General features: G+C 27.3%; 1 protein-coding gene across 1 annotated transcript; it reads left to right on the top strand.

Annotated features, from left to right (window-relative positions):
* The first annotated feature begins 13,149 nt into the window (after positions 1–13,149).
* On the top strand, positions 13,150–16,402 carry LOC123290393 (protein Wnt-8a-like). Its single transcript, XM_044870559.1, has 5 exons — positions 13,150–13,188; positions 13,301–13,425; positions 13,581–13,992; positions 15,003–15,282; positions 16,182–16,402. The coding sequence occupies exons 1-5, from the start codon at positions 13,150–13,152 to the stop codon at positions 16,400–16,402; spliced, it is 1,077 nt and encodes a 358-aa protein (XP_044726494.1).

Genomic DNA, 16,402 nt, shown 5'->3' with positions numbered 1-16,402 from the left:
ACTCTAAAATTTTGCCTTTCCCCTTTTCAAAATTCTCTTTGATTTGGATAAAAAGCTTATATATAGATTTTTCTTCAAAAATTTGTTGATGGATCCAATTAAATAAATAAAAAAATAAAAATATGGGTTGAACTTTTCAAAATGTTTTGCTGATTAATTTTTTACCAAAATTAGATGCGTAAAAAATTAATTTCTTCTGTCATTTTTTAAGGTGCTGCTCACAATGAGAGAAGTTTTAAAGGATCAGTCCATCGACTACACTAAACCAAAAACAAAAAAGGTTGAAGTTTTCAAATTTATTCTTTTTATTCTTTCTCTATTTATACTTTTTCTTCTCCACTATTTTTGAAAAAGTACTTCAAAATGTTGATTTTGCTAATAAAAAGCCACCAAAAATTTATTTTGGAAAAATACACACGCTTTCTTACCAAAAACTTAAATTAAATTTTAAACCTTTTTTAAACTGTCAAAAAACGCGGGCATCCAATTTGATGACGTAATATGGGTATCATTATACGAAATAACACAAATAAATTTGACAGATATATTCATAGACATCTGATTATAATAAATATAAATACTTATTATCTATGTATATATTGTACCCAGCTGTCTACACTGAACTAACTGATGGTCTATGACTCATACCGCTATGACATCATTAAAACCCGCGTTTTAGATCACGTGATATACAGTTTAAAAATTACGATTTTTAATTTTAATATTTTAAAAGAATAATGTGCTTTTATAACTCGAAATCAGAATATTTAAGTATATTTTTACATAAATTTTAACTTTTTTCAAATTTCATAATTTATTTTTGACTAACGATAATAGTCTATTCAATCTTACAGAGTGTTTAAATAATTAATTCGTTTGGCATTAATAAATACTTATTTTATTGAAATAAATAGTACATATCGATTTTAATTAAAATATCAACATTTTTTCATTTCTAAGAAATAAATTAAAATAGGTAGTATAAGTAATAAGTAGGTACTTGTAATATCAAAGTGTGTAAAAGAATACCTCTAAGTAGTACTTACTTAGACTCTTTAAGCTATTTTATAATAAGTAATAGACATTAGCTCAGCCAAGTGTTGAACAAATACATTGAAATTACAAAGCGTGTCCAGAATACCAACATAAAACTAATTCATATTCTTCGTTATAAAAACTTAAAATATTATAATTAAAGATCCGGCAAAATCCTTCATTGAGCATGAATAATTTTCGCATAGAAAATTTTCGCATGATTCCGTTTAAAACATGCTCCTCAATGTAAAATTGCAGATTGCCGGTAGGATATTGTATAAAAAAAAAACTTTTAACAAAAAGAAAACCTACTTCAAAAGAAAAACTTTTCCAAAGCAAATTAATACGCACTAAAAAGTAAAAAAATAATGATAATATAATGTAGTTAAAATTATTGTTATTTTTGGAGTCGGTGTCAGCCAAGCTAATGTAGAAAACTGTTCTGCCAGAGTTGTTTCCTTAGCTGACACCGACTCCAAAAATAACAATAATTTTAACTACATTATATTATCGTTATTTTTTTACTTTTTAGTGCATTTTAATTTATTTTGGAAAAGTTTTTCTTTTGAAGTCGGTTTTCTTTTTGTTAAAAGTTTTTATTATTTTGTGATTTTTAGTGAATCTGAAGTACACTAACTAATTTGTCACTAAAAAAAAAGAACCATCGAAGTGATATTGAGTTATTCGTCCTCTTGTCGTGCATACTTAATGCAACTTTAAGACTTTTATGGTTTTCTCATGGACACCGTTGTCAGAACTGTACCAAATGAAATGGAAAATGAAATGGGACCAAACGGAAAGCATCAGCTTTCAGATAGATAAAGAATCATCAAAATCGGTTCACTCATTCAAAAGTTCTGAGGTAACAAACATAAAAAAAAAATACAGTCTAATTGATAACCTCCTCCGTTTTTGTTTGAAGTCGGTTAACAAATACGTAATATTGAGGGCAATATTAACAAAATTGAGGGCAATATTAACAAAAAATGTTCTAAGACATTTTGCTCTACACCCTTCTGTTTTCGAGTAAAAACTAAAAATTGCTCGTTCAAATATATAAGACTAGCTGGATACCCGCCCGCTTCACTGGTCTTAAAAATAAAAACCAACGCTATATAGCTTCCATCTCTTTTGATCTCACTTATCACTTGAAGGGATTCTTTTACACAGCTAAAAGATATGCACAGTTTTCAATTGTAAAGTAGTCATAAATAATTGAGTATATCAGAAAAGGTAGCCATGAATTGTAACATTTACTATTTTACAACTCATGACGTAATTTCCGAACGATACAAATGATTCTTTAATACAAAAATCATGAATACATGATCAATGAAATTCCTCGTGGGTAATGGGCGTGGAATAAATAACATATCATGTAAATTAGAGACAATAAGTATATTTGTAGAGACATGATAATTGCAGAATATATTGCTTCCATTACGCTTACAAAAGAAACACACCGTTAATACAAATTATTTGCTCTGTTGGTTCATTTGACGTAGAACAAATTTTATTTACGATTGCTTCTCTTAAATTGCCTAAATTGGCACTTGAAACATAGCTAAGAACTTTATCCATTAAATTACCTTTCAAACAAAACCAAAAAAATCAATTCGGTTCATCACACACATACACACACATAGCGGACAAACTTATTGGGCACCATCATCATATACTTTTTAAGATACTTAGCCGAAATCAGAACTTTAAATTAAGCCTACTACAAATTGACAAATAGAGACGATTCTTAATATTTTGAAGAATTGGCTAGAGATATCGGAAAAAACTAATGGATAAAGTTGCTTAGAATATTTTTTATACCTATAAACCGATTTTCATGACAAAATTCGGGTAATTAATTTTTTCATCTTTATGAAAAGTCAAATTTGAGTATTAACTATGTAATTAATTCTTTTTAACCGACTTCAAACAAACAAAAAAGGAGGAGGTTCTCAATTCGGCTGTATTTTTTAATCGACTTCAAACAAATAAAAAAGGAGGAGGTTCTCAATTCGGCTGTATTTTTTAATCGACTTCAAACAAATAAAAAAGGAGGAGGTTCTCAATTCGGCTGTATTTTTTGTTTATGTTTGTTACCTCAGAACTTTTGACTGGGTGAACCGATTTCGATGATTCTTTTTTTCAGTGACAACTTAGTTTGTGTACTTCAGATTCACTAAAAATTACAAAATAAAAAAAACTTTTAACAAAAAGAAAACTGACTTCAAAAGAAAAACTTTTCCAAAACAAATTAATATGCACTAAAAAGTAAAAATATAACGATAACATAATGTAGTTAAAATTATTGTTATTTTTGGAGTCGGTCTCAGCCAAGCTAATGTAGCAAACTGTTCTGCTAGAGTTGTTTACTTGGCTGACACCGACTCCAAAAATAACAATAATTTTAACTACATTATATTATCGTTATTTTTTTACTTTTTAGTGCATTTTAATTTATTTTGGAAAAGTTTTTCTTTTGAAGTCGGTTTTCTTTTTGTCAAAAGTTTTTTTTTGTAGCGTTTAATTTTACACAATGTTTAAACGATAAAATGTAATTACAATTAATAAGTGAAAATATTATAATTAATGCTTTTAATTCCATTATTTTCTTTTTGCTTTAAATTACAGTACTTGAAAGTAACAGTAAAAATTATTGGAAATATTATTAAAAAAATATATTTTACTAATTGATAAATCCCGCATAAATTAAAAAATTTATTTTTAAGTGGTTGTTGAACATGAACTTTTAAAAGTGGACATATTTTTATTTTTTCTATTTTTATTTAATTTACTTAAATTAAATATTTACTTAAGTCATTGACATCAATAATTTTAGTTAATTAAGTAAATATTTAAACTAAATAAAATTCAAGATTGGCGGAAAAAGAAATTTTTGTTTTTTAGACATTTTTTAAGTATTTTTTTTTTTAATAATCTAACGGTATCTCTAATTTTTTTTCATACATATATTTTTATACCATGTATATATTAAATATCATAGTATATTCAGTTTAGTCCCAAGATTGTAACGCTTAAAAATAACGATTATACGAAAAAAATTTTTGTATTTGCACCGTGTGTGAGTTTTTTTGGAGGCGTTTCCATGGTAACGATACACTACTTTAATTATAGAATTGTATGGATGCATATATAATTGTATGGATTGCATTTATGACTTATATTGAAAATTTAATATTATTGTCTCACAAATTTAAATAAATAATTATGATAATTTACATTTGAAAAATAATATTTGTGCAATTTGATTTCTTATTTTTACAATTTTTAATGCATTAAGTTTAATTAATTCGTGTTTTTCAATAATTTTAATTTGACATTTCCTATAACATTAACATGTAAAGAATTGCAAATTAGTCATAACAACCTACTTTATCGCCAAAATTTTTCACTGGAAGCGCTGGCATCGATTTTATTGTCTCTACCATAACTACGCACACAACGAATAGGTGTTCATAAAATCACCTAATTAGTCAGTCTGTCATCACGATTACTGAAAAACGAAAAGAGATATCAAGCTGAAATTTTTATACCTTACAAAGGACGTAAAAAATGTGGTCGAGTTCGTAAATGAGCAACATAGGATCCGTAGGATCCATCTTGTAAACCGTTAAAGATAGATCAAAAGTTTAAAGGTAAAAAATGTTCCTTATATAAAAATAAACAACTTTTGTTTGAAACATTTTTTTGTAAGTATCACTGTTTACCCACGAGAGCGCAAATTAGGTGCAAATTTTATATTGAATGTTATACTTTATATCAGTTGTGAATGTGTGGATTTTAAGAGTGGATATCTTTCTATACTTAAGTGACGTTAAAAATAAAACTATCTATACATGGTATTTAAACAATTAACTCAGTCACTTGTTTGTTTTCACTTGTTATAAAAAATTTTGTTTGACTTTTTAGAAATTTACTTATTTGGTACTTAGACCTACAAAATAAAAATGAATAAATTATTTTTTTAGTAATAACTCCAGGTCAAAAGGTAGTTATGACCTGATAAATACTTCACATGGTAAAGAATTATGCGTACATTGTATTAATTTCATTTAGTTCCGGTATATTCATATTTTTATGAAATTAATATATATATATATATATTAATATTTTTATTTTAGGTTTATTTTTTCAATTATATTAGTAGGTTAGTAAAGTAATTGGCACTTAAATTATACGAAAATAGCCAAGAGTGGTATTTTATGTATTTTTTTTTAAGATGATAAAGATGTAGGCAAAAATCAAGCAAAACATTTATTAATTTAAAAATTTTTATATTTAGCTGAGCCGGTGAACTTAAAATTAAAAATCGTAATTTTTAAATTGTATCACGTGACCTAAAACGCGGGTAAACCCTGGAGTCATAGACCATCAGTTAGTTCAGTGTAGACAGCTGGATATAATATAACCATAGATAATAAGTATCATCAAGTTAGATATCCGCGTTTTTGATAGTTTTAAAAAGGTTTAAAATTTAATATAAGTTTTTGACAAGAAAGTGTGTGTATTTTTCCGAAATAAATTTTTGGTGGCTTTTTATTAGCAAAATCAACATTTTGAAGTACTTTTTCAAAAATAGTGGAATACCCTATTCATGGTACACTTTTTCATGGAATCACCCATAAATTAAAATTATTTTATGGGATAAAATTTCACACAAAATAATACTTAAATCACACAAATTAAATTGGTTTGGCTTACGATATTTTTAGAGCTTTTTCTTACATTTACATCATACAAATTGTTAATAATTTAAAATTTCTTTCCTCAAAAATATTTTTTCTTCTTTTCTCCAATCTATATCAATATTTATCACAATATTAATTTTTTTTTTGGTATTTGGTTATTTTTCAGGTGAAGGACGTGATGGATTTGGTGGTGGGGGCGGTAAACGTAAGAAAAAAAAGCATAAAAAAGATTTAATGCATAAAATAATGCCAATGTTTATGCTTCCAATGATGTTCCAATCAGCCATGATACCAATGATGTTAACATCATTAAAAATGATGTTACTGAAATCATTACTTATTGGTAAATTAGCATTAATATTAGTTGGTTTAAATTCATTACGCAAGTCAGCGCAAAGTTCACGGAATCAAGTGATTGTGGAACATTATGGGTATAAAGGTGATCAAATTGAAGAAGTTGGTGGCTGGGTTAATGATTAATGAATCACAATTCGTATTTCTATGATTGTCAAGATTTGTAAAAAAATTTGGCTCGTGTTAATATTTCGAAATGCTTTAATTATTTGGTAGTATGAAATGTATGGCCTAAAATCTGTTTGCTTTTAAAAGTAGACCTGTTTCTACCGAGCTATGGAATTTTAATGCTAAGAAAACTAAATATGTCGCATAGATATATAATATTTAACAGAAATGTTGTTTGCAATATTGTATATTGCATATCATACATACTTACACATAGTGTGTCGCATTTAAGATGAAGACACCCTCATATTTTGGTTATTTATAGAAATGTCCATATTTCTATAAAATAATAAATAAATAGTAGGTAATATTTCTCTTTTCGATTCCGTTATAAAGATATTAGGTAAAACATGTGTATTTCCAACCTTAACAAGAAAAAGGATAACCAAGGGGCTTAACTTTTAACTTTTTTCTACCATTCTACAAAAACAAAAATTTTTTTTGTTTTTTGCCAAATTTTAATCGCTCTAGCTTGATGCAAATGAATAGTTGCATAACATATAAATGAAAGAATAATTCATCTAACGTATATTTAAGTAATTAATAAATAATTCCATTTTTTTATTAATTTATTAAAAGACAAAAAAGGTTTATTTTTTAATAAAAAAAAACTGTATTGACGTATTTACACTCGTTGAAGCTGTTAGTCAATCGGAATCACGCTAAATTTACTTTATTCAGTTTGTTTCTATGGAAAATTACGTTAAAATTCAGTGAATGTAAAACGATGTATTGACGTCACTGGAGTTTGAATTTATACTTTAGAAAAACCATTTTTTATCATAAAATAACATAAAGAATCAATTTTTAAAGACTTGTTTTTTAATTTTTCTTAGTATTTAGTAAACTTTTGAAAAAAAAAATGCAACTTCTCTATTAAAAACATATGATTTAAACTTGTAAATAACGAAAATTTTTGACTCTGTCGAAGAATCTGACGTCTATTGAATAAATTTTTCAAACTTAAAAAACGACCACAACCTATCCTTTAAGCATTTCGAAATATTTTTAGATTAATTATTTAATTTAATTGTAAAAAAATTATTTATTTATTTATTGTTAAATTATTTTTATTGAAAATAAACAAATTTCCTAAATTAAATTGTCCAAAGATTTTCTTATTTTTCTGGACACCTACAATTGTGGCCATTTCAGCCTCGAAAAAGCAAAGAAATCAACTATTATGGTTAAAGTAGAAAATATCTTCAAACCTCTAGTAGTAATACAAAAAAAACCGAATAGCTCGTGGCTAATAAAAAGCCACCAAAAATTTATTTCGGAAAAATACACACACTTTCTTGCCAAAAACTTAAATTAAATTTTAAACCTTTTTTAAACTGTCAAAAACACGGGCATCCAATTTGATGACGTAATATGGATATCACTATACGAAATAACATAAATGAGTTTGACAGATATATTCATAGACATCTGATTATAATAAATATAAATACTGATAATCTATGGTTATATTATACCCAGCTGTCTACGCTGAACTCACTGATGGTCTATGGCTCATACCGATATGACATCACAGCAGGGCTTACCCATGTTTTAGGTCACGTGATAACAGTTTAAAGATTACGATTTTTAATTTTAATATTATAAAAGAAAAATGTGCTTCTATGACTCGAAATCAGAATATTTAAGTATATTTTTACATAAATTTTAACTTTTTTCAAATTTCATGATTTATTTTTGACTAACGATAATACCCAATTGTCTAAGAAAAAACCACTAAAAAACACGGACTTTGATAGTTAATTTATCATAAACCGTTCAGAGAATCGATATGAATTTTTCTCAAATAACGTATGAAAGACTGATTAATTGATAAATAAAATTTTTAATTTTTGGTATCATTTTCATATTTTTAATCGAAATACCTTTATACAATGATTGTGTAACATTTGTATTTTTAAATCTCACAGTACTATCATACACAGCACTTAGTCATACCAATAAGGCAAAATAAATGGATAATTTTATTACTCGTTTTCTGAACATTTATTGTCCTTTTTTAAAAAAATATTATGTTTAATCTTTAATAATATAATAAATATAATTGAATATACTTACTAGTTTCATAAACATTGGCTTTTTAAAATGTGTGAAATAAAAAGGTGTAATTATAACTAAAATTTTAACACATTTATACCTGGAACGTGTAACCTGTGTGATAATAAAACTATAGCAATAACCAAAAATATAACAGACTATGCATGGATAAAACCTTTAGCAATCAGATCAATAACTTATATCAAAGATGAAAAGTTCGACCCAAAATTAGTGGGTTTGAAAAAAAATTTCAATAAGATCGGATCAAATATGCCTGTGTTCCAAAATTAATCCAATTTTAATAAATCAAGTATGTAATCCTACTAAATTTGGGTCATACTTTTCAAATTTGTGGTCAAAATTAATCTAGCTAAAAAATATTTCAAGAATGTGGAGTCCTCGTCCCGGAATTAAGCCCATAAATGATAGTTAGCAAAAAACTGACATCAAAGCTGAAAAGTTCGAGCCAAAATTAGTGGGTTTCAAAAAAAATTCCAGTAAAATCGGATCAATTATGCCTCTGTTCTCAAAAAAATTGAATTTTTTAACTTCATGACGTCATCAAAATCCAAAAAATTTAATTTTGCTCTATCTTTCCCAAATTTTACCCAATTTTGATAAACCAAGTATGGAATCCTACTAAATTTGGGTCATACTTTTCAAATTTGTTGTCAAAATTAACCTTGCTATAATAGATTTCAAGAATTTGGAGTCCTGGTCCCGAAATTAAGCCCATAAATGATAGCTAGCAAAAAACTGACATCAAAGCTGAAAAGTTCGACCCAAAATTAGTGGGTTTGAAAAAAAATTTCAATAAGATGGGATCAAATATGCCTGTGTTATCAAAAAAATTGAATTTTTTAACTTCATGACGTCATCAAAATCCAAAAAATTTAATTTTGCTCTATCTTTCTCAAATTTTATAAAAATAATCAACCCTTAATCTACCCTGCTCTTACATCCCTTATATGGACGGTGACACTTAGTTTTTTTCTTTTCTAATTCATTGCTAATATGTTTACTTTCTATTAAAAAGTTTTTTTTTTAATTTGTTTTCATTCATTCCAAATGAAAATTATCAAAAACTTCCAAAATATGTCGTTTTTTGAGATTCCTCCATAAGAGCCAATGTATTTTATATCGATTTTTAATTACTTTTTTTCTTAAAAATTTGCACGGTTACCTAAGCTGAAATTTTAACCACATATTCTTTGAGTAAAAGACTACCTACAAACAAATTTTGAGCCTTTAAATCAAACATTGTTGTCATGCTCATACAACCTTAAATAAATAAAATTTCAAAAAGTTTTAGGAGCACATTTTTTACTACAGAGGGATAAATGTAGAATCAACCATTCAAAACCATACTAAAACCGCTAACATAAAAGCATTTATAATATGACACAAAATAAAACTGAATTTTGAGTAAAAATGTAGTGTCAGTCACATATGGAATCATTCATTTTTGTTGTCATCTCAAAAACTTGAAGAAACTTTAAAAATTATAGAATTTTTCAGGGCGAAAACAATAATTTTCTAGCAGGAAGTTAAAAAATTTAAAGAAATATCGAATGAAATTACCAATTTAGATAATAACACTTTTATAAATAGCTTAATAACAGGTATTTTACTAATTTTAAGTTATACTTATAATCTCTTTAACATCTTCAAGTATATACTTGTTTTTTTTCTGTAAGTGTGAATGCCGACAAAAACTATATAAAACTAAAATTCTTCTCTACTTTTTTTTTTGGAAAACCCCAATTTTGTTATTTTCGTACATAAAACCACAATAAACCACCTACAACGTTTACAATATTGTACGGAAGGGATTATTTGTTATAAGACAACACAGGTATGGATTTCATATTTCATTGAATAAATTTTTATCTATTTTCAACGTAATTGAAAGGTTTAAAATAATTCAATAATTCGGTCAGTAGTTGACTAATCCAAAACTAATTATATCAAAGACTGAAATGAAGAAAATAATTAAAACCTAGGCTAGTTAGAGTTTGAAACAAAAAGTTATTACCTACATAATAATTTATAGTTAAAAAAAGAAAAACACTAACAGCCTAATTGCTCTGAAAAGTGGACAATAATTTTAATAATGTAAAATTCAAAGCGTGGGGTGCTCTCTGCTTTCATTTTTTTAAATTAACTGATTTGATAGATATAGGCCACCCCACGCTTTGAATTTTAAATTACAGTTAAAAATATTATCGACTATTTTGTGCAATTAAGCGGGTTTTTTAATTTTTTTTAACTTTAATTTATTTTATTATTTTTTATTTCCTCACCGCTGAGATCAGGACTGGATTAATGCACAGACCCCGTCAGGTCCATATCCAGTACCCTTGAGTGTTCTGGGAACCCTCAACAACCAAATGAAAAAAAATGTAAAAAAAGAATCAATCAGTAAATGGGTGTTGGAATAAGCAAGCATGCATAATAAATACAAAGTAAAATTTACTGTAAAAATCAAATAAATTAAAGAAAAGTCTGCCCTTACATGAGTCCCCTACAATAATTAGACTTGGATCAAAATTGACTTTAAAGATTTTATTCCATTGTTTGTTGGTTACAAGTGAAGTTAATATAAGCGTTTTAATTAAAACAAAATTGACAAATTTTTGCTTAGAAATAACTTGAATAATAGTGATCCAATTTCGAAACATTATATGCAAAGATAAAAAATATATATTATACGCTTTTCTATACTAATATAGAACCCTAACAAATCCTAGAATATATAATTTAATACACAAATTATTAAAAACATTTCTACTATATCACCGTTGTTTATGCAACTCACTTTACATAAATTATGAAGTTCTTGCCTATAAGCTAATATACTACAGACGTATACGATTATTTCAGTAACTTCGAAAAGTATTTATTAATATCATTAATTTCAAATAAATGCAAAAATCAAAAGCAAAATTAATAAAAACATGAATGAACTTCTTTTTGACGAATTTAGATACTCAAATATTTCAAACATTCGTTAATTTTATCTAATAAATCGCGAAAATCGAAATTGATAAAACTGTAATTATAAAATTTAGTATTTAAAAATAACTTAAATTCCAATTTATGATATACGCTTATACTAAACCAAAGACCAAAAGTTTGTAGTTCGGATTTGGGGAATTTTCTTAATATTTATAACTTTAATCATGAAGCTTTTTAGGCAAAGGTATTCAAAAAAATTATAAGGTATATTTTTCCAAAAAAAAATATCTATCCACAAATCAAAACTTGCCTTAATTTATGATAACGTAAAGAGAAGGCATATTGTGGCGAAATTTCATGTTATAATTTAATTAAATCAATAAAATTGGTACATTTACTTCTGGGTAATATAATTGACAAATTTTAAAAATAATTTCAGCTCAGGTCAATTTTATGAATTGAGTATGCAAATAGGTAGGTATTACATTTTATAAAACAGAATTACAGCAAAAAGTAACCCAAATCATTCAAAAAAAAAAATTAAATATATTCGAAAAATGATAATTTCTCAGAATAATATACAATGTCATAAATGGATTAATATAAAAATTTTTAGTAAATCAAAAAAAAGGATAGGTATTAATCTCTCTATAATAAATCATAATATTTTGGTAAATATACCACCCACTAAAATAATTTAAGGGTGCTAAGAAAAAAGGATGGTAATTTTTTGTGAATGATCTAGCAAAAAGGATTTAAACCAATCAGAAACGATGTAGTAGTTTTCATTAATAAAAATTTTAGTTTAAACGATTCATTCAAAAATTTGTGAACGTTAAGTGAAGATTAGTAAAAGATTTAGTGAGTTTACAAGAGTTTTTTTGAGGTTTATAAGTTTTTTATAAATATGTTGTGTGTATTAAGTTTTGTTTTAATCGTTAATTTAGTGATTTGTTCACCAACTGGAAATACAAAAATTGAGCGGATTTTTACTGGACGTAAAATGGTATAAATTTATTATAATCTCAATATCAAAAATTAATATTTTAATCGCTTATTTAATAATCTGCATTACTCCAGATTGGATATTTTTTTTTTGTAAAAGTAGTCAATCGGGTCTGTTCTTACTTACTTTTTTTAAGGACGTTTTCAAAAAATTGAGCTGTTCAAGTTTGCGTTTTAAATTATATAAATCCTATATTGAATTGTGTTTTTAAAGGTATGCCTTTTTTTGCAGAAGGCAAAATAATTTAAAATTAATTTCGAAAAATAATATTCGTTAGAAATCTCCGCAGTCGCTAATGACCTAGACGTTTAAAGCGACCTTAAATAAGTGGTGAAATGAATGGCATTTGTGTGTTATTTCTCCTATAAGTGATTTTTTCTAAATACTTAAGCTTATTTCAAAAACTATGGTAGGGTATATATCGAAATTTTACTCTTAATTTTCGTCTAATTTTTCCAAGTTCTAACCGAACCAATCCTCAAAATTTGAAACGAAAGTTTCGGATATTTTCACACACACATTTTTTGGGAACGTTCTTAAATACAATAATTCGTTAAGTGCAGAATAGAGGTAATAAATTTAGGCAATATTATTACATAAATGATAAAATATTATCGGATAATAATTGTTATTATACCCTGTATATATATTAAGGTATACTAGTTTTAGTCCCAAGCTTGTAACGCTTAAAAAATTGATGATACGAACAAAATTTTGATAATGGCTGTTCATAAAATCACTTAGTTAGTCCATTTCCGTTTGGCCAGTCTTGCCGTAAACACGATAACTCAAAAAGGAAAAATGTCAACGATTTTTATAGCGTGTTCAGACCGAAAAAAGTGAGTGAGAGTGAGTTCGTAAATGGGCAACATCGGTCAATTGAATCTTGGGCCCGTAAATGTATGTAAATGTTCCTCAAAATTTTCCTTCCTGTTCACGTGTGAGGGCGCAAATTAGGGCAAAACTTTGGTGTCCATTTTCTCTTAACTTATTGATTTTCTTTAAATTTCAGTCTGGTTTATTAAAGGAAGATGCTTTACGAAAAAGTTTAGGATTAGGAGCTCAAATTGCATTAGAAAATTGTCAAAATGTATTTCAATGGGATCGATGGAATTGTCCAGAATCTGCTTTTCTTAAGTAAGTATTATTTTATACCAAAACTCTCTGAGATAATTTTATTTTTTAATTTTCGAAATATAAAAAGTTGGTTACTTTAAGTTTAGAAGATATTTTTCTCAAGTGTAATAAATTCGAAGCCATAATTACTAAATAGTGACTTATTTTTTTTAAAGAAAAAATCGCCAACCTGCAAATCGTGAAACAGCATTCGTTCGTGCAATCATTGCAGCTGGTATTATGCATACAGTAGCGAAAAATTGTTCAAATGGTGGATTTGGTCCATGTGGAAAATGTCAAATGAATCCAGAAGACTCTTCCAATCAAATAACAGCAAATAAAATTTATAAATATTTATATACTAATCCATATACCGAAAATTTAACGCATACTGCATCGAATTATCGTATTGAAACATTAAAAAATGGCGATGAAAGTTCGGATATTCTGTGGCGATGGGCTGAATGCCATAATAAACATATAGCGTTCGGTGAAGAGATTGCTATTAAATATTTAGATGATTTAGATGTCAATGGAGTCGATTTACAATCGTATTTGTATTTACATAATAATGCCGCTGGAAGACTGGTAAGTAAAAATTGACTGAGTTTATTCTGAACATCCTTTAGGGGATTCCCCTGTGTGGCAGCCCATTTTAAAAGCATTTTCGGGGAATTATTTTTGACGAACAATGAAAAGTGTAAATTAATGAAGCCTTCTTGAGAAAAATGCACAAAAAATTAAAAACCTTTTCAAAACTAGGTTCCTGTATGCTGTCACATTGGAACCGTACATTCCGGGATAAAAATTAACCCATGTCATTTTCTGACCCCTTAAGGATGACAACAATGTTTGATTTAAAGGCTCAAAATTTGTTTGTAGGTAGTTTTTTACTCAAAGAATATGTGGTTAAAATTTCAGCTTAGGTAACCGTGCAAATTTTTAAGAAAAAAGTCATTAAAAATCGATATAAAATACATTGGCTCTTATGGAGGAATCTCAAAAAACGACATATTTTGGAAGTTTTTGATAATTTTCATTTGGAATGAATGAAAACAAATATAAAAAAAACTTTTTAATAGAAAGTAAACATATTAGCAATGAATTAGAGAAGAAAAAAACTAAGTGTCACCGTCCATATAAGGGATGTAAGAGCAGGGTAGATTAAGGGTTGAAATTATTTTTATCTTATTTTCAACTTTGATGATGAATTTTGTTATAACTTCATGAATGTAGACGAAAAATAAAAATAAAATTTTTCGATATGTGTCTTGATTTTCGAAATATCGAAAGCTAAATAATTATACAAAATTTTCAATTTTCGATATTTTGAAAATTAAGCCAGATATCGAAAAATTTTATTCTTACTTTTCGTCTTATATCGTCAAGTAATAATATAAATTTATCATCAAAATTGAAAATATCTATTTTTAAATTTGTGCCCCCACTACCATGCTCATACATCCTTAACTACCTCTACCTATGCCAAAAAGCATGCCGATCCATTGCTCTGTGAAAAATTAAAACAAATCTATCCCAAGGGATAAAAATGTGCGAGATATTTAAGTCCAAATTCTGTAAACATAATGTTTTTATAGGCTGTTAGAGCAACGATGAAGAAACGATGTCGCTGTCATGGAGTTTCAGGCAGCTGTACAATACAAACATGTTGGAATGAGCTGGCACCATTTTCTGAAGTTGCTGAATATTTACGTGAAAAATACGATGAAGCTGTTCGGGTTGATTTTGATAATGGTGTTGATCGTCTTATCGTTGGAAATGTTCAACGAACTGTTCAAGATATTCCATTAACTGATTTAAATAATTTAATATATTTGAATGATTCGCCGGATTATTGTGTAGCGAATACGACAATTGGTAAGATTTTTTTTTTACATTCTTTTAAATTTAGACTATGGAGGGTAGATGTAAGGAGGACAATCTTAAATAGGGGGCAAAGCAAAAAAGTTTCCAAACTAACAGTTCTAAAATTGACTAAAAAAATCGCTTCTGTAGTGAAAGGTGTTTGATGTTAGCTTCTCTATTTTACTTTTATTTTGCTACAGCTAAATGATTCTGAATCAACCTTGATATCGTAAGCTAAGCCTAACATACTTATAGAAACCAACCACTGACTGTGGGTCTCATATCGAAATATGTCTGGAAATGGTGATGACCCATTCTGATCCTAAATGTTGTTGCTAAGTTGATTTGATTTGAAATGACTATAATAATTAACAACACTATCCGACATTTATGCAAAGATCAAAACAAAAAAGTCGTGTAAATTGCCTATGTTCATTTATTAATGTTTATATGTTTGTCTGAAATCCAATCTGATTCTCCTTAACGTCACCTTCTGAATCAAGCTTGGCATCGTTAACTAAAGATTACTATGAAGATCGTTAAAGAGTTATAGAATCCAACCACTAACTGTGGGTCTCATATCGAAATATGTCTGGAAATGCTGATGCCCCATTCTAAAATGTTGTTGCTAAGTTGATTTGATTTGAAATGACTATAATAGTTAACACGATCCAACATTTATGCAAAGATTAAAACAAAAAAGTTATGTAAATTGCCTATGTTCATTTACTAATGAAATCTTTTGTGTTTGTTTATGCAAAAACTATAACTTACTCACCCTAAACATTGCCTAAAACCCAATCTGAATCAAAAAACATACAGATTCTGTAAAAAAATAGAATATTTTCCCTTTATAGGTTAAAATTGAAATTTTACATTCAAAATTATTAAATTCGGACTTTCTCTTTTAGATTGGGAAGGAACATTAGGTAGAATATGTTCGAAGAATCGATCAGAAAATACAACAAAAAGTGAACGAAGAAGTTGTAAAACTTTATGCAAATCCTGTGGATATCGAGTCCGAAAACGAATTCGACAACGTCAATGGCGATGCAATTGTAATTTCCAATGGTGTTGTGAAGTTACTTGTAAAACATGCACCGAAACAGTTAATGAATTCTTTTGTGAATAA

This window comes from Chrysoperla carnea, chromosome 1 (genome assembly GCF_905475395.1).
Source record: "Chrysoperla carnea chromosome 1, inChrCarn1.1, whole genome shotgun sequence".
In the NCBI taxonomy this organism is placed as follows: Eukaryota; Metazoa; Arthropoda; class Insecta; order Neuroptera; family Chrysopidae; genus Chrysoperla; species Chrysoperla carnea.
Note: the sequence above shows the minus strand (reverse complement) of the source record. Positions and strands in the feature narration are given on the sequence as shown.